At 42.0% G+C, this 19,662-nt stretch overlaps 1 protein-coding gene across 2 annotated transcripts in view; it reads right to left on the bottom strand.

Moving 5' to 3' along the window:
• LOC148526430 (mitogen-activated protein kinase-binding protein 1-like) overlaps positions 1-19,662 on the bottom strand; it is a 172,665-nt gene that overhangs the window by 13,883 nt on the left and 139,120 nt on the right. For both annotated transcript variants that reach the window (XM_088470298.1, XM_088470299.1), the window contains exons 18-26: positions 19,552-19,615; positions 18,946-19,068; positions 17,958-18,052; positions 16,645-16,712; positions 16,162-16,383; positions 14,619-14,776; positions 11,960-12,087; positions 1,585-1,761; positions 311-395 (exon numbers count right to left, since the gene is read on the bottom strand). In XM_088470298.1, the coding sequence (XP_088326424.1) occupies positions 311-395; positions 1,585-1,761; positions 11,960-12,087; positions 14,619-14,776; positions 16,162-16,383; positions 16,645-16,712; positions 17,958-18,052; positions 18,946-19,068; positions 19,552-19,615 (1,120 nt within the window). The remainder of the gene's footprint in view (positions 1-310; positions 396-1,584; positions 1,762-11,959; positions 12,088-14,618; positions 14,777-16,161; positions 16,384-16,644; positions 16,713-17,957; positions 18,053-18,945; positions 19,069-19,551; positions 19,616-19,662) is intronic.

Genomic DNA, 19,662 nt, shown 5'->3' with positions numbered 1-19,662 from the left:
AAAAAAAAGCTTCTGTTGCTTAGATCAATTTTTTTTTTTGATCCTCTCTGAAATCAACATTTAGAGTCTCCCTCTTGGAAACCCTTCAGTTGCCCCTGTGCAGCAGTGTAACCTGGACAGCGTTCTGTATTAGACAATTGTATATCTGGACTGTAGCCTTGCAAGCCAGCAGGAAGTAAGCGTTCTTTTTATTTTACACAACCCATGGAGGCACTTGAAAGTGGGTATTGGAGGACAATAGGCTGAAGTGATGCCTAGGGTGCTGCAAAACCTTGCACAGGCCCTGGTTTAATGCATTCTATATACAAACCTGAAAGCCTGTGTTTGATTCAGGGCTAAGAACCGTGAGGAGATGCTGGCACATTCACTTCTCTCTGAGGTCAGGACTGGTCCCTCTAAAAATGGAAAAAAAAAAAAAAAGGAGAGGCTTAAAATGCCATGTTATGTAATGCGGATCTAGCTGTCCACACAGACTCGGTTGGAATGACAAGTTTTCAAAGCTCTCCATTATGACTCATGTACAACCATGAAAACTTATAGCACAAATGGTTTGTTTTTTCATCTATTCTTCTAGGAAAGCACCTGCTGAAATTCACATGATATGTCAAAACAACAGGACCTATGGAGGTCTCGATCTTATACTGGAGAAGCTCAAGCCAAACAGACAGAGTAAGCTTTGCTAAGAACAGATTAAGTGCACGATGTACAGTACAAGTTTTTGGGGCAAGATAATTAAAATTGAGCTGGGGACATTACCAATTTTATAGTTAAGTGCACAGCAAGATGGTGTAAGCTGCTCCTTGTCCTATACTTTTAATGAATTTCATTATATACACTATAATGGAATGTACCATTTCTGTGTGCAATATACTAACTACATTCAAACACACAAAAGTAACAAAAAAGGTACTAACAGGGCTGATGTCCACCCACTCTTAATTCTACTGCATATTTCTGGACCAAAATTAGATTAAAGTGTTTGTATAATCCTACCAAGGAACCAGGAAATGGGTCTGTAGCTTGAAATTTGCATATGTACTTCCAATTGCCGCTAAGTAAAGTAATATTGTGCTGTTACCTTTATGTTTGCATTGTACATGAACCTCGTAAAGTGAAATCACAGCTAAATATATGGACTGCCTTTTTTTTTCTTTTTAATACATTTATTTTATGCCAATACCAATTTGCTTCACTCTTGGATATATTTATGTGAAAGGGAGGGGATGCCATACACGACATCTTGGTGAGGATAAGCAGAAAAAAACGAGAGCAGACCGCAGTGGAGAGGCAATAGCAGAAAGGGTAAGAGCAGACTGGAAAAGGGTGCATTGTGGAAAAACTGGAGGGAACAGAGGGTCAGGGGACTGCAAATACAATTAAGAGTGAGGGGAAAAAAAAGATAAAAAATGTTGGGGTGGTGGAGGGATGGACATAGAACAAGAAAAATTAAGAGTACTCCTAAAAGGATTCCTAAAGCTTGGCAGAGTCTGTTCTGGAATTCTCCATCTCATTAGGTAATGCTTACTATCACAAATATCCAAGACATAGGTTACAAAGAGGAATTTTGCAGCTAATAATATTAACCTGGGCCGTTAGCAGACAGATTTCCAAAGTGCTGTTTGAGGAACATTTCCTGATCAGGTGTCTGTGGGATATCACCATCTAGAACCAGGCAGGGTGTGTCCAGCTCCTCAACCTCTGCTTGCTCTTCTAGATCAGACGAGTTCCCATCTACACTCAGGGGCTCCGTGCTTTCAGAATCTTCTTGGCACAAGGAAGTAAAATAAAACCGCACAATAAGTGAAAACCATGTCAAGATTCGATGGGGTTATGATAGTTTGAAATGGAGGACTCCAGGGTTTGAGCTTTAGCTAACCACATTTATTGCATGCAAGGTGGTGTGTAAAGTGTTCACAATGTAAAAAAGGTTTAACTATCTACACAAGCCTCAAGTCCCTCAACATTTACACCAGTCCAAGATTAGAGACGGATTATTAGAGACATAGGTAAAGTTTCCTGGAGATAAAGTGACATGATTAGAGCAGCTGCATTTGGTATGTATTTCTTATATATGGTTTCTCTGCAATCTCAGTTTGCACTCGCATCCAGGAAATAAGAGATCCGTTCTCTGTTTCTTATAGACCTGTACGGTCAGTACCTGGGTTTACCTGTAGATGTCACCAGTGTAGACGAGAAAAACAAGCTCCTCCTCTCTCCATAAATAGGCAGGCCAGCCCTGCAGGTTTCAGTTTAGCAGAGCTGTGGAGGTGGAACAACTGGCAGCCAGACAAAACGCAGGCCAATGAAAAGGGGATTTACTGAGCACTGTAAATTTACATGTCCCTAACGGCCCCACCTGTCAGAGCAACGTGCGAGGATGTAGCGAAATATACACAGGTCAGGTAACATTTAAAGGCCTTTTACTGATCAAGTTACCCGAAATCTGCATGTAAAACCATACAATGGGCTTTATTTACAAAGCAGCACTTTTGCAATAGAAAAATGTAAAACGACTCCCGCTGTCCATGTAATACCGGCGTGCTTTACACTGACCCGCCAAGAAGCAGCAGCTTACAAAAGCCGCTGCTTCGTAAATAAAGCCCATCGTCTTCAAGGGCTAGTGAAGAAACCAGAAATACATGTACAACGTGGTTTTCCAGACACCTTGGACATTTGATTCATAAGGCAGATTATGAAGAGCCCGCAAAGCAGTAATCGCACCCAGAGAAGACTGCACTTCATAATAACAGGCCGGATTCAAAGGCGCACGCAATACAAATACAATGCTCATGTTCATGTGGTTGAGCATTTTTGCATGCACACAAAATTCAGAAACCCCCTACAGCGAGTACGTACAGTATGTACCCCGTACAGCGAGTCTACACAGTATGTACAAAGGTGCGGTTCCAATAGTTACAGGCGGTAATGTGATGGGTGTTCCTGGGCGGTGCCTAAGTGTGAAAACTAAAAAAGTAGTCTCATGGGCGTGTTATCGGAGTGTCGCGAGTGCGCCAGTGAAAGTGGCTACATTCCCAAACGCGCAGCCGCAGAAGCCAGGGTCAGGTGGAAAAACTGCACCTGACGTAGGGCTGGTGCCAGAGTCAATGGTACACGTAATGGCGCACCGACGGTGGCGTCTAAATAATCACCGATTGTTTTACAGCGTGCAGAGAGGCTGAAAGTGGGCTTCAGTCCTTCCACATTCAGACACAGGCTGCTACATCAGGGCAAGGCCGGTACCATCATTAACATATTATCGCAGCCGCGACTCCGGCAACAGACGCAAGAGTGGACGCAGCAGCCACCTCTGAATCAGGCCCAATGTGAGCTAACAGGGAGTAAGTAACTAGAACTGAATGTTAATCAGCTCACAACGAGTTTTATCACTACATTAACAACTTGCTACAAAAATCCAACATAGTAAGCGTCCACTTTATGGAAAGAAGCAGAGTGCTGTGCCAAGAACATAAATTCCCCAAGAACACTGAATAATAGAATAGGTGTTTGAAGATTCCATACAGACGGGCATTGAAGTCACATGACTGCGGCACAAAAGGAGCTTTGGACCTGCTACGTAAGCATATTTATGAACTGTTCAAGATTCCCCCTGAGGCCCATAAGCTTATGGACCAAGACAAAACCTTTTCTGGAGGGAGCACAGGGAACATATTCCGAGCCAAGCCTTGAGTTTGATGAGCACTGCAGATACTGTGACTACTGTGAGGAGATAGTGGTGGCAATTTTCTACTCTGCAAAAGGACTTGAATTTTGCAACATCTTAGGAGCTGGTGGTCAGTACACATAATATAATTTTAAACAGACGTTCGGTACCTCCCTTGTGCACTTCTTGCAATATGCATTTCCAAGAGCACTCCAAGAAGTATTCAGCAATGCTTGATATGCACAAATATTCCCAATTGTAAAAAGATACCATACCCTGATGAGTGATAGACGCCATCAATGTGCCTGAACAGAGCAGCGTTTTAGGAAAAGAAAAGGATTTCCAAGAATTAAGCAGTACAAAATGAAGGTTGTACTTTGTTGTAACATTTATACATTGGCACAGTATGTCTCTAAAGATCTTTCCGTGACATTTGGAACTTTATATGTAATAGTTTTGATAATAGATGGACAGTGATCTTATTACTCTTGAATTAAATTAGCAGGGAAGACAAATGGCCACACTGTGCTGGTGCTTCGGCAATAAAAAAAAAAAAGTAGTAACCTCAGCCAGCGCTGTATACAGGAGTCAGAGCTGGGCGCTCTCTTGATAGAAAAGTAAATGTTATCTACAAGAAAGATCTTAGAGCTGGGAAACTTCTTCGGCTAAGCTGACTGCTGGTAAAACAAAAATCTTCCAGTTAGGGAAAAGTACTTTGTTTTTAATAACCATTTATTTTACTCACATTTTCACAATCTAAAAACACAGCACAATAGATAAAACACTGTACAACTCTAATGGTGCATACACACGGTCAGATTTTTCTACAGATCTGGACGATAATGATTTAAAAAATCGTGCAATTGTTCATATCTGAAGGAAAATCTGACATATCTGATATGCCTGAACGATGAGTGTTCCCGATGGTCAGATAACGATATCTGATATCTGACGTGTTTGAAATCTGACAAATCTGACTGCATTCATTTCAATACAGGCAAAAATCGTTCGTAGTGCATGAAATCGTTGGTAAAATCATACAAATAGTTCGTAGTTCATTGTTTGTCTGACAGATCTGACCATGTGTATGCACCTTAAAGACAAGTATTAATTTATATATTGTACTGTAACATTGGAGCTTATGTAGCTTTCTCAACATCATCGAAAATATATTACTGAGCAGGAAACGGACAACACAGAAACCCAAATCTGGAGGGAAGAAGGGAGAACAGAGGAAGGGACAAGTGGGGAAGGTCCAGGTAACTGAAGGCAGTGCACTCGGGGATGTAATGTATAAGGAGAACTATACCAGGCACAAAAAGCATTGTCCATAGAAAGTATGGTGTTAAACGGATATGTATGAAGGAGCCTGTTGCGATACACTGCAGTTGCGATGTGTCCCCATTGCAGCTGTCTGAAACTACAGTAAGTGTGAAGTCATAGACAAAGACCCTTCAGAGTGGGATGTAAAACTGGAAGTGAAACACCAACCGGAAGAGACCAATATGATGTGAAAGCAGCCAGAAGTGTGTGACCAAATAGACAGCAACAGAAAGACAAGAAACAAGTGAGAGACCAGCTGCATGTGAGAGACCGTGCCCAGAGAGACAAGCAGCATTAAAGAAACTGCTGAGACTTGTGGTGCCACAGCCAGACCAAGTTTTCCAGGATATAAATACAGAAATGTCTACTCATATGTGCTGTGTTAAAGTATAACAGCGCAGCAACAATAGACTTTGTGTATTTAAGGGACCCACATGTGCACGCAAAGTTTTAAATACAACCCAGGTCAAATTGCTCAAACAGCTTTTTTTCCTCTGTTACATTACAATGTGCCCTAAACATTACCATCCAATATAAGGAACCATGCATCTATTTAATGAGAACTTGAGCATTTAAAATTGCATGTGACTAATAATTCATGGTTAAATAAAGTATTATTGTGATGGGTTAAGTAGCGTATTATCGAGAAATTTTGATTAGGACTGTAGAATTGTTATAGGATATGCATTTGTGAAGAGCTACTTAATTTGTATTTTCCGTATGGTCAGTGGGGGAATATTTAGCATTAAGTATCACCTAGGATGTATGTGAAATTGCATTATTGTATTAGTGAATCCTAGTGAATTTAGTGTGATTTAAGAAATGCTTGCCATGTGTTTCCTATAATTAAAGTTACCCATTCTAGGTTTTGAGGTCACTAGAAACACATTAAAAAATCATTTTTAGTGTACAGATGTGTCCACATTAGGGATGTGCAGGCTCGGATAGGTTCGAGTTTGCACGTGGAGTTCGGATTTTTCCCTCCAAAAAAACGGAACTCAGAAAGAGGCAAAACGTCATCTTACATGGACGAACATCATCATTCCTGGACAAAAGACCAGGAATGATGATGTTCGTCCATGTAAGATGACGTTTTGCCTCTTTCTGAGTTCCGTTTTTTTGGAGGGAAAAATCCGAACTCCACGTGCAAACTCGAACCTATCCGAGCCTGCACATCCCTAGTCCACATACACCTATCCTAAAATCTAGCCATACGGCCAAATGTGCCATGCCTTAGAATCTGCGAATTAGCCACGTCTTGTGATTTAATCTGCAGCTTTCTACGTATACTTTTGCAGGAATTTTGTTTTTTGGGGGGGGGGGGGGGGGGGATTTATCTAATTGCTACTCGTCGTGGTGCATCTTAACCGTGAAGGCATCTCGTGCCAAATGAAGCGAAAAAGGAAAGGTGTATGGAGGACACATCTGTACATTCTGTCTTTACTTTTCCTGCATCTGTGGAAGGGTAGAAATCCTTGCTTCTCTACTGTGGTGTGAGGAAGGGAAGAAGCAACAGTGTTGCCTAAGAGTGCCGAAGCAAGAGCGGATTCCTGCAAACACACCACAACCAGGTAACATCGGGCCTGTGATAATCATACACACTTTAATATCTACTATAAATTTATTTGAGTACCACACTATAAACTCCAAAATATTGAGAACTCTGGGTCTATCAGAAGCCACCACCGGTGGCTGTTTCAGCACAACGAAGTTGGGTAAGATGTGTGACCAGTAGGCCAGTTATGTTTCTTATTTGATAGAAAAGTTCTGAATCATTGCTGTCCCCAGAAAAAAAAAATAAAAAAAAATCAACACACCAATAGTAGTCAACAAGCGATCCTCAAGCTTCTGTGGAACTACACATACCAGCATGCCCTGACAGTTTTGTTATTAGGGCATGCTGGGATGTACAGTGCACAACATCTGGAGGGCTGTATGTTGAATACCCCTGGTGTACACTGTTTGGTAGAAGGAATGTAAAAGACAGCGCTTATAGCCCTTCAGCTGTATTCACAAGATAGCTATAACAAAAAAAAAATTCTGGTAACGCAAAATGTATATATTTTTTTTATAATAATACCAAACTATAAGATGAAAATTAAGTAGACCATGCAATAGGTTTAAAAAAATTTACTGATCAAGGAAAGCATGTAACAATGCAGATCATAAAATCAGATTGATAATTCCACAAAAACAATCAATGAAACAATCCTTGATTTGTTAATTAGGATCATAGAAGGTATAAAATAAGTATTTGTGTGCAGTGAGCAACTATGGCAACAGTCCTAAACACACAACAGAAAAACTGCAGCGACTGAATACGACAATATGAATGGAGCACACAAAATCATTTTTGGCCAATAAGAGTGATCGTGGATGAACCAAAATTGTCAAAGTATATGGTGTGAATCCTTAAGATAAGTAGATGAGGGATAATAGTTTGAGTCTTAAAAGGAAGTGAACATACTATCAGTGTTCGTTTAAAAAACATTATACGAAGGTTCTTTAGAAAGACCATACATATGCCGTTTACTAGAATAGTAGATTAAATAACTATGTATATTGAATTAGGTAGTTATATGGAAGATGTAGGTCAAAAACCAGTGGTGTAATGAATGTCCCAGTTTTGTGATTTCTCCTGAATACAGTTCAGCACTATCTTATGTATCATTTCTTCTACCACACTTCTGTTCTGATTCAGAAATGAACACAATGCCAACATTTATGCAGTTGAGCGATTATCGGTAAACTTTGCATGCGTCTAAGTCACACTGTATTACCATAGTCACTTGAATAGTCTATTTACCCACAGCGTGCTTAACAGTAAAGCTGGGAACATATAATACCGCGGGTACACATGAACGATGTAATGAAGGACGGAACAATCCCTCGTTTCGTTCCTTCATTACCTGCAATGGCGCTGCATGAGTTATCGTCTGGTTTGCCGTGCAGCTCGGATGACCGGACGATATCTCAAGCGACCGCAGGAGTGTACAGATAGTCCATACACACTATGCAATCCACACAATCTATCGTTCTGATCCGTGCGGGGGTAATTGCAGTAATGATGAAGGGGAGAGGATGCTGCTATTTGCATGGAGAATACTGACTGCATTGCAACTATTAAATGAAACTATGGTATTGGTGCACTGGTTACTACTAGTTAGCATTACTATGTTGTAATATTTACGCTCTCATCCCAAACTACAATTTGTGACTGATATCCCATCCAATCTGTCCACTCCAATTAAGGATCTAAATGCACCGGAATACACAATATACTGGACAAACTGCAAAAACAACAAAAAAAAAAAACTAACGCTCAAGGGGAATTCAATTGTCAACTGTGAATAGCTGATGTTCTGAAGCCGTCATCTATTTAATGTGCACCATCAGATGAGCTATATGTGCTGCTGACAATATTTTGTTCCACATTTTGGTTTATAAATTATAAATGCAGACTCTTCAGAAATACATTCCATCGAGACAGCATTCACTGCATATTATATACCATAAGTAGAATTCCATATAACTGCTGTAAACAGTTAAGACTCAAACCCTGTGTGCTATGGAGTGAAGCTGCTATAGAGATCATGCTGGTATGTCTGGTCACCATTACTTCCTATGCACAGTTTGCTCTCGAGACAATACTCCATTACAGCTTTTCTTATAGATCACATGACGCAGAGGCAAAATGGTCTCGAGGAATATTAAGCTGAGGGGGCCCATTGCCTACATGCAAGGCTCTCAGATCCTACCAGCTCTGCCATAAATGGGGAGGATAGGAAGCCATAGACACAACCAGACAGGCACCTTAAGCCTCTTGGACCAGAAGGTGAAGAGATAAGAGCCTGCTGGACCCAACTTCAGCTGAACTCTCAGAGCAAAGGCACAGCAGATATACCCATCATTCCAGATAAGCCCTGAAGTGGCAAACGCACTCACTTATAAAGAAAAGATTAAGTACCTATGTGAACTATAATGGGGGACTATGCAGTGCTTCCTGCCCTAACCTCCTCCCCCATGACAAAACAAAAATGTAATCCTGACGAGCGTTGGGGGTTGCAGATTACAAAGGAAGAATGACATTCAATTGTTGTTCTGTCTCTTCTCCACAGGTGACTCCTAAAGATAACTTACAAGTTGCAAACAGTAGGGTTATTTCTAGTATATGAGCTATGTAACAGCCAAGACTGAGCATCGCTGGACACAAACAAGCCAATCCTGTCCTCTGCCTGAGTGATCAGGTCATACAGGGACAGGGCCAATACATTGCCATATACACAGGCCGACAATAGCAGTCTCTGTTTTTGGTGCCACACACACACACTAAAATAGTACAGAAGTGTGTGTCCAACATGTCTGAGTGACCATGGCAAGAGACTGAGCTACAGTAGTTTGAAAGTTCTTTTAACACACATGGTAAAGCTGCATATTGATTTCAAACCATGGGCCGCATTCAATAAATTTTGCGCACGCGATAAAGTTTTGCATGCTGGACTTTTCACCTACATAGAGTATTTCAGCCGCGGAAACTTATCGTACGCGTACCCGCTAATCGCCTTATTTAAATCCAAAAGACGCAAAAACGGCGACACGCGAAGTCAGAACAGGCGGAAAGTGGTGTGACAATCGGGGAAACCAGCCTTACCCCCCCCCCCCAAAAAAAAAAAAACATGCAGAAACATTGGGGATCAATGTAGTAGCGCCCGATTAGTCCTAATAAAACTGTTTGGGGTACTTAAGTTGGTACAATGGCCTCTATTTAGCGTCTTTGCACAAGTCGTGAAGAATGGCATAAAACAGTATTTTTTGGTGAAAATAAGTATTCCTGGCAAATTTGGGGTACCTGAAAATGGGTGCTAGCATCTTTTAATGTCTCTAAATTGTAGTTTTAATAAAAAAGTGAAATTCCTCCCCAATAATAGCACCTGCAATCCCAAAAACACTTGTCCCCTTCTTAGAGCACCCCCAGAACCTTCTTTCGCTTGCTTGTGAACTTGTCCCCCCACTTTGTGCTTTTTTTTTGCCCCCAAATTCAAAGTACTTTTTTGGGGTGTTCCTAAAGTTTTTTTTTTAGGAATTAATTGACGCAGTTGTCCTTTGGGGGGTTGTCCCAAGGGTTTTGAATGGTTTCCCCACCTTTGCACCCCAAAATAAAATAATTTCACTGTTTGTCCTGCTATTCAGAGGCGAATCTTTTTCACCTATTATATTGCATTGACTTCCGCATACGCGAAAAGCAGATGGAATTGAACAGAGAAGTTCCCGACAGGTGAAAATTAGTAATCAGCGATACTTTTTCGCAAGTCTCGGCTTTTCGCTTCTAATTGAATACGGGCCCATGACATTAAAAACATAAAAGGCTAGTCATGCTTAGATTAAAGAGAGCTACCAATCAAAAAGGGACATAGTAACTATCCCGGCAGTTGGGATGCTGGCGCTCAGAATACCGGCGCTGGAAACCTGACAGCAGTCTGAATCCCGGTGCCGGCATCCCGACGGTAAGCATTAGGGCTATTTCACACATGCCGGTTTTTAGCGGCCGGCAAAAATCCGGGCTTTTTTTGCCGGTTGTGAAATTTAGTGATGGATGGAAATGGGTGGGTCCTTTCACATGGCACTGGCACGGCAGCAGTGTTACAGCCGGGAATATCCACTGAGAAGGACGGCTGCCGTGCCGTCCCTCCAGGCCAGTGGAGTATAGGAAACAATGTTTCCTCTCGCACACACTGGCCGGCTTGTACAGCAGCTGCTGCGCATGTCCAGAAGGAGTGATAAAAAAAACAAACAGTAAAAACGTCTCAAAGCCGCAGCATGTGAAAGGCAGAGTGCCTGAAAACAACGGCCAGCTGGTTCTTTGCCGGCAGGTGTTAAATAGGCCTTAGGGTTAGGTACTGAAAGGTGGGTTAGGGGGAGGATTAGGAGTTAGGCTACTTACCTTCAGGCGTGGGGATTCTGGCTGTTAAGATGCCGCTGCCTGTATTCTGACCGCCGGCACCCCGACTGCCGGGATCCTGTACCCAACCCCAATAAAATACTCAAAAACATCTTTGTAAGCTACAGTTCAGGCTTGAAAATAATGGAGGTAAACCTGTCGCCATGGAGGAATATTAGGTTTCCTATGCACAACAGACTTCCTGTATGTAAGGGACACAGGGCCTGATTCAGACCCGGACGCTATTTGCGGACGGTCATTCCAAAAAAGGGGCCGGCTATTTCAATTGAGCGCTCGCTCTTTGCGGTTTTGTTGATGCCCCTATGTCTGAGCGAGCGAACGAAAAATGCGCTCGCTATTTTGTAAAGACGCCCCTTTGCCGTTCGCATCACACGTCATCTCCGGTATTTATTAGATTAATCGGGTACATCGAAAGGCATCTGAACTGCTCGCAGGGCTTGTGGCAGGTTTTTCTTACCGCTATCACTGCGAGCAGTTCAGGCTAAAAGACAACCAAGTGACGTGGTCGATGACGCTCCTTTACTAATTATGCACTCCCATTAAATGCCCTTTTGACCGTTTGGCACGCCTGCGTTCGGAAATCCACTCCCCCGTTTTCAAGCACCTTCCCCTGTTACCACCCACAAACGGTACATTCAAATTAGCAGCCCTCGCTGTTTTGCGAGCGCATGATTTCCGACCGCAATGACTGGTTTGCGCATGACGACCCATACGCATGCGCAGTTGTGCGAACATCGCTCACAGCGAACGAGCGGCCGCTTACGAGCGGCTCTGAATCAGGCCCACAGTCAGTTGCCAATTTCCGAGTAACTATAACAAATGTAAACAATAGGTCTCAAGTTCTGTTATGTATGGGGACATTTACATCTGGGAATATTACTAGCAGCTATTTGTATAACTTACATCATGTTTCAAGGTTTAGATAAATCAATGTATCAAACTTGTTTTCCTTGCTGTACTCCCCACCTAAAATGAATTTGGCTCGGAACCATTAAACACACAGTGCAGTTTCTGACCTTCATTTGGATGCTCCGGGCTGGACAGGCGGCTGCTGCTATAATCCACAGAACAGGCGCTATCTGGGCTGTGCTTTTCTTGCACATCATGGAACCCACCGTGGGGCAAACCTTTCACCTCAAATTCACTAACAAAACAGAAAGAGGTTAATGTACAGCTGCATAAACACACAATATTCCATACACATGCTGTAGGGATACACTGCAATATATGTTCACTTCAACGTCTGCAGATTTTTAATCTGCGTTTGAATAGGGTACAATAATTATATCCAATAATATCCTGCTCTCCCATTAAATATCCACGTTAGCACTGCTTATAACATTCCACTTTGATTGGCTGAGTATGTGACCAATGTGCTTATCTTGTTTGATTATGTTAGTGAGGGCTGCAAGAGAAGTCAGAGGCTGAAATTTAGACCGTGAAGGACCAGGGTCATCAAAAGCACAGAATAGTGTAATACTGTCTCCAGCTACATTGATGCTGGAAGATTAGAGTGTCACAAACACCTTTTTACGGGGGTTGTTAAAGGGTGTTTATTTCTTTCTAATACTAACTTCTGAGTACTGGATTATATATACACACACAATAATACATTAGGGTCGACTGCAATTAGCTGCAAGTTCAGAGCTGGGTTTTCATTGGTTACATTAACATGCACTTTGTATTATATGTCTATGAAGCGTGCTCCCGGCCAGGGCTGTAACTAGGGTAGTGCGAGAGGGCAGGGGGCGCTGTTTGGGCCTGTCAATTTTCCGGTTTATTATCACTCTCACTTGTAGCTTCCTCTTCTTTTAACCCCAGCATCTCCTGGCCTCTCCTATATCTTCCCCGGCCCTTTCTCATAAGGCAATGGCCCTTTTCGGTTGCACTCTGATGTCCCTATTAGAAAAATGAAGAGGGGGGGGCTGCCAATGCTCTTTCAGGCACAGGGCACCATAAAGTCTAGTTACGGCTTTGCTCACGGCTGGTGCAATTCAATTACAAATGGCAAATTAATGGCATTGCAACTATGTCGCATATTAACACTTTGGTGTGTGAACCATATGAAGTGCATGAAAGAGTGGGGAAAAGCTCCTGCACCCCCCAACAAGTAGAACATCAGATAGCAGGACAGTATAGAAGGCTGATGTGGCCTTAAGCAAAGTATTGGGGTCTACTGAAAGGTGTTAATCTTATTTTTACAACTTTTAATTCATTAATAAATGATAGCCAGCAATTGTATTTCTGCAAGTGTTCAGAGTATTTTGGGGTACATTAAAATGTCTCTATAGTGATTTTTAAGTATTTACATACAAGTTTGTAAAGTACTGGAAAATTGCAGCTCTCATCTGCAAGATCAATACAACTGCACCCAGCCCCCAGACCCTTTGTCATGCTTATGTACAAACTTACCGAATTGGGATGCAGTACATCATGCAATGCATTGTATGTTTTTGATCATTCCTAGCCCTCCTTTCTCTCTAACTACCTTCCCTTGTCTGACCACTCCTTTCTAGGTATAACTCCTTTTAGGTTATATTAGGTAATGTTTTGTTGTAGCAGAATTAGTGTATCTTGGATCTTAAACTGGACGCCTACTGTCATACACAACTCTGCTAGCGTTCTAGGGGCCAGATTCATTACAGATCGCTATTGCGATTACGCATGCAAAACCGCTGCAAAAATATGCTAATTAATTCTATCGCAATGCCATCACACAGCCAGCATAGAGTCGCCCACTGCCACTATCTCACATCCGTAATACCTTGCAGTCCTGCGTATACATCGGGAACATCGAGTAACATCATCCCCTCATGCACAATCACAACAGGTCTGATCTTACTCAGAAATTGCTAACCTTGTCGCAGTAAGTACTCAAGCTGCGTATGCCGTCGAGTGAGTAATTTATGAACGCCAATGCAACAGCGAGTGAGTAATTTATGCATGCCAATGCAACAGCGTTCAAATGGACAGGCACGCCTGCGTTTTGCCAACCACCCCCAAAAGCTCACTGCCTGTCTATCACTCTGCGATGGCGTTCCGTGGTCTGTGTTATCGCAGTGTGATCGCAGTGATGCCTTTGTGCACTGCGATGCATACCCAGTACACAACAATTGTCAGTCTATGTACGCTTTAGCAGTTGTGACCCATGCTGAATCAGGCTGCAGTTATCACTGTATTATGCCTAAAGTGTTATTAAGCATTATTAGAAGTGAAACCCTAATAAAAGAGATTTATAGATATACACCTGCACTTCATTTCAACAATAAAACAAATCATTGAAGTTCCGAAGTAGCAAATACATTTCATGATAAAGATACTTGTTGCCCAAAAATTGTTCTACAATAAAACATTTTTTGCAATGTTATAACACAGAGATAATTTGATATCTTGATCTTGCTGCCAAGACTCGATGATGCTATGTAAACGATTACCCTGGCTGTTCTACAATGTAAAAGAGGAAATTTGTTTAATCTTCTTTTACTAGTCTACATAGGTGTAACAGATTTCACAAAGTAGCTGCTATGGAGCTGCTGGTAACTACTTTCCCCACTTAGTACAGCTATCCAGGTAACATTCTCCAGGCAGCAATTCTGGAAACGGTGACCCATGTTTATTCTGTATAGGGGAGGACTTTGCCTATAATATGAGTGCACTAGAGTTCATGAAGATTACCTGCATAGATCTAGAGTCTGCAGCTCTCCAGCCCCGGGGTAGATAACACATTCTTTGCCTTCTGGTGTATCCAGCTCCTGTTTGAACACACCCTCCTCACAGGACATGAGCCGAATCACCCGTGGACGAGCATGGCTGTTTATGGGAACAAATGGGTCCTAAAATGTGGAAAGAAAAATAATCCTGAATAAGTATGAAAAGTCAATTATTAGTAAGATATTAAGGGCATTTCCAAGTAGCTGATTTATTGACAAAGTGTCACCAGACATTGAGCAAAGGCTTCTCTATCACAAAAGGAAGTGTAGCGTACAAGACCCGTTCATTCAAATGTCATTTTTGAAGTTATTTAATATATACTGTACAGTAGGGCGCATTTACTATGCTGTTAAGTGACAATATATGCTACAGCACACCAACCTTCCTTGCTGGTTTACAGCCTACTGTCTACTGTAACTAGGTAAAAGACTTACCACAGAGAACCTTTACTCTCTCTGCTTGCAGGTCCCAGGGTTGGGCTGGCTGTGCCTCTAGCAGGTAAAACAACCAGTGCACCTGGTATAATCAGCCTTATGTAGGGAACAAGATAGCTATTAGGAAAACATGTTTGATTCCAGCCAGAGCTGGGGTGGAGCTCAGAGCTATATAAGCTAGCTGTATCCTATGGGCAGGGCAACCAACTGGCCGGTGACTAGTGAGGTGAACGGTGTCTCGCCAGTGCTAGGGTCACAAGAATGTCTCTCTCTGTATGAAATGTTTTGATTAACTCTGCCATCCGCACACTAACAGGCCAGAGTTGGTCTATTGCTCACGTGCAAGTGCCTTCGGAGAGAAGCCAGTGTCACATTACATAAATAGTCAAATTGGAGCATACAATAGCATTTCATCACCACAGAAGTGCATTTGTTCTTATTAGATACAGCACAGTAATTGCAGATGCAGAGAGAAGGCATCATAGCAATTAAAGCTGGGTACACACGTAAAGATTTTCTGTCCAACCATCCAACTAGTTGATTGGTTGGAATGAAAATCTGGTAACGTATGGGAGTAACTGATATTCAGCAATTTACTCCTAAATGCCAGAGAACAGATGAAAATGGTCGGTTAGACAAGTTTGTTAAATATTTGATCGAAACAATTTGTTCAAACAACAGTTTTTGTCCATTTTCCGGCGTTTGGGAGCAAATTGCTGATTGTCATTTGCTTTCATACCTTACCAGATTTTCATTCCAACCAATCAACTAGTTTGCTGGTTGGACAGAAAATATTTATGTGTGTACCCAGCTTAAGTCACTGATTCTGAGTTGAGAGTAAAGCAACAAACAGCAAGTAACTGTGCTGTGGTACAAACCATACTGCACTGCAAGGGGTGCAGATACATTGATTGGTTTGCATGCAGGGTAAATACTGGACAGCTTTATTTTTACACAGCAATATAGATTTCAGTTTGGCCACGCCCAACAACTTTGACATTTGAAAGGAGCACCGAATAATTTTACATAAAGCAAGGGCTTTGTCTATCTTCCCATTTAATCCAAACGCTTACCATGTCAGCTGGGACACAGGAGGCTACGAAGTTTGCTTCCTGCTCCTCCGGACCTAGATGTCCTAGAAGGTCATCACTTGGGGAGAAACAATCTAGCTGGCGGAGATCAAGCATGGATTTGACCATCAGGTCTATGTTTCCAGCGGGCTGAGACCAACGAACACGTTGTCTGGGTGTCTTATCAAGAGAGTCCGAGCGCTGTGGAATAGCTGTCTCTTTACCCTTGCAATTAGAAAGTAAAGACAAATTGCAAATAGGAACACAATCAGGGAAGAAAATAAATGAAACTGCCTAAGCCCAAACTAATAACTACTAGAAAATTAAAGAGAAGAGGTAGAAGTTCCCATAAAACCCACAGTGAGGATCTCATTTGGACCAGTCCTGTGCTTTCTCTATTAGTGAAGACCTCTACCTGGAGGCTGCAGTAATGTACGATAGGCAAGCATCCAACAAAGAAATAGTAGTGACAGCTAGCAGACTTACCCTTTTCATCTCCCAGTAAGATGCACTTCTTACAAATGAGTTTGTTATAGTAGTTGGCTTCTCAGAACCTACACAAGAGAGAAGATATGGCATAAATGCAAAAGGATAGGAGGATTATTGTACTTATGTTAAATAAGTTTCCTGAGCTCCTTTGGCAGACACTTATCACATTGGGGTATAATGGGTGTAGGCACTTTAATACGAATTCACTTGTCTGTGTCTTATGACTGACAGGAGCACTCAGTTATTTTTACCAAGCTCCATATGAGGGGATAAAGGGTAATGAACAAGAAAAAATAAACAATGGGCCTGATTCATCAAGAATCGCAACTGCAACAGCGTACGCAGATCAGCCGATAGTGCATACTGCACATGCACCGCAGTGTGCGTGAGTTGGCATTGCGATCACCTACACAGATACAAAGCCATCGCAGATTAAAGGGACAGGACATCACCAAGGACCTGGCTCACGGTGGTTTCCGCCATCAATGGCAGTACCCATTCCAGCCTTTGCTCTCTTTTCAGACAGGATGGTAAAGCAGATAAACAGCGAGAATAATGTCAGAAGAAATAAACTTGAACTTACAAGACAGCCAGAGCCCAGTAGCTAGCAACTCTGAAAAACTGCCCCAAAATCTGGTACAGCACAGGAAGAAGAGAGAGTCTGCTGGAGATGATAAAATGACTGATGCTTCTGGTGGCCTTCTGGACAATGTGTGAGAGATAACCAGGGAGAAGCTGCACAAGGAGGGAGTGAACACTTCCTCCCAGGACATCGCTCCTACTGGGGGTGCAGCAGCCCTCAGTAGATCAGTCACGGCAGTCCCCCTGAACAGACCATGCTTTATGGAGTCACCAACATAGGGAAGCTGAAGCCATGTTCCGATCATCCACACAGCAAGCTTGAGTCATATGGGGTGACTCAGGCTCAGCATAAGGCTCTTTCTTGCAGCTGCTGTCCAAAGAAAGTAAAAAAAACAAAACAAAAAAAGTCCCACACCCCATAAACAAGCCTGCAGGGGACAGAGATCCCACTAAAACTAAACAGTCTTCCCAGCAAGAATGAGCTATAGGAAGCAGAGGAAGGTGCGTGTGGGATCACAGATAAGTGATTTAGATTTAAAATGCTGGTACTCCTCATGCACCCACCCTCCCCCAACGTGACCAAAGTGTCCCCCAACTGGAGGACTAAAACACTAAAAGTCATCCAAGGAGCTTTAGTTTTCATTAAAGAGGAAAAGGTATAAGAATATTAGACACCAACAAGACCGGTGACCATATGCAACATAAGGTTGTAAGTTGTAATTACTTACTATTCATCTCTTCATCACTTCCTTCGTCAATCCCTTCTTTGTCACTGTCAGAAGACAGCACTGGAACTGGACACATTACAGCAATGGTCTCACGTCTGCAACCATGAAGACACATATTACTACCACATCCAGGTCTTCAGTTATGTAATCAAACTTAAAACAAAAACACACCTCTTTTTCATGTTCCTGAGACTGCCATGTACTAAAGCCAGCACTTTTATAGAGACATACCATGTATACAGAGAGGAGGTACCGGATCTCTTTTCTACCATAAAAGTGAACAAACCTAAAAACAACAGGCAAAAACACAAACCCGACAAACAAGCTGCGATATTGGGTAATTGGCCCAGTGCAGGAGTGTATTTGACCATTTCACCAACTTCCAATAATAATCTGATCAATCCAACAAGATCATTGTCTGGCATTTGGGCAAATGTGATCAGAATATTGCTGCTGTAGGTTCTGGTAATGCAGTCTTAATAGGCCTGGTAATGCTAGGTTTCTTGGTTATGTGCCTTAACGTCCCGATCTGGTCACATTTGGCCACCTACAAAAAGTGCCCAAATGAGATACAGATTCTGTTTGGGGCACAGACAAAGCATTATGATAGGGCCAACCTATATGGCCAACATTTTAGAAATGTATACTGTGACCCACGTAAAAAAAACGTGACGGAATGTAGTTACCATCCCGGCGGTCAGGATGTCGGTGCTTGAAATCTCGGTGCCAGAATCTTGAGTAAATAATAGTTTGTCAAAATAAGCTAATTTTTCCCATCCTGCCAACACGAAGTAAAAAGTTCAGTAACGTTACATTTGAAAATGTAAGACGAATAATGAGTACATTAGACGTGTATCTTTGGACTGTTTCGTGAATATTAAAAATAAGCCTGACAATTACTGCAAAGAGTTAATCACGCCAGTATCGCATGGCCTCAAACACACACACACCCGCGCATGTAGGAGATACAAACATCATAACTCGCTACCTTGCGTTTGTCGTCTTGTGTGGTGTATATTTTTCCGCCACCTTCCCACGTTGCTTCATTTCAGCCAATCTTTGGCGCATACGGATAGTCATCTCTGAGCTGAGACGCCAGATGAAAACGCAGCTGCAGAAAAGGAGCTTAAGTTGTTATTTTTTACGAAACAATATTAAAGTGTAGTTTGTAAGATGGCGGCACAGAACATATTCTATTGCTAGTTTCTAATTTACTTAACACTTGATATGAGGACGGTCACTTTAAATAAACAAAAACACACGCCAACTCGTATTTACACCTATCAGGTAATTTCTCAATTGAGGCATGCACATAAAAACAATAGCAACACGCTAATGCCTAAAGACAAATGTTAGTTTGTAATAAGCAGGAGGCCCAACTGTATCTTAGGTACTTTTAAAGTCTAATTCAGCCCTCTGGTAACCTAACCGCAAACGGTTTTCTAGGAGAGCTGAACTAAATGTGCCAAATATTAATACAACTGATTAACAATAATTTTGGTGAAGTAATTATTAATACCCAACATCACTAAGCCATGTATTTTTTATTAATAGAAAGGGGCCTCTCTCAATGATGCTAAAATAACCTCCATACCTGTCACCAGACACAGATATAAGATGCTTGCAGTCATTGGTAAATTTCATTCCAGTTACAATCTCTGCAAATAAAAATATGCAGTCAGTAATTTGGGGATTATTGTAATTG

Source organism: Taudactylus pleione, unplaced genomic scaffold, assembly GCF_031769625.1.
Source record: "Taudactylus pleione unplaced genomic scaffold, aTauple2 ptg000096l, whole genome shotgun sequence".
Lineage (NCBI taxonomy): Eukaryota > Metazoa > Chordata > Amphibia > Anura > Myobatrachidae > Taudactylus > Taudactylus pleione.
Note: the sequence above shows the minus strand (reverse complement) of the source record. Positions and strands in the feature narration are given on the sequence as shown.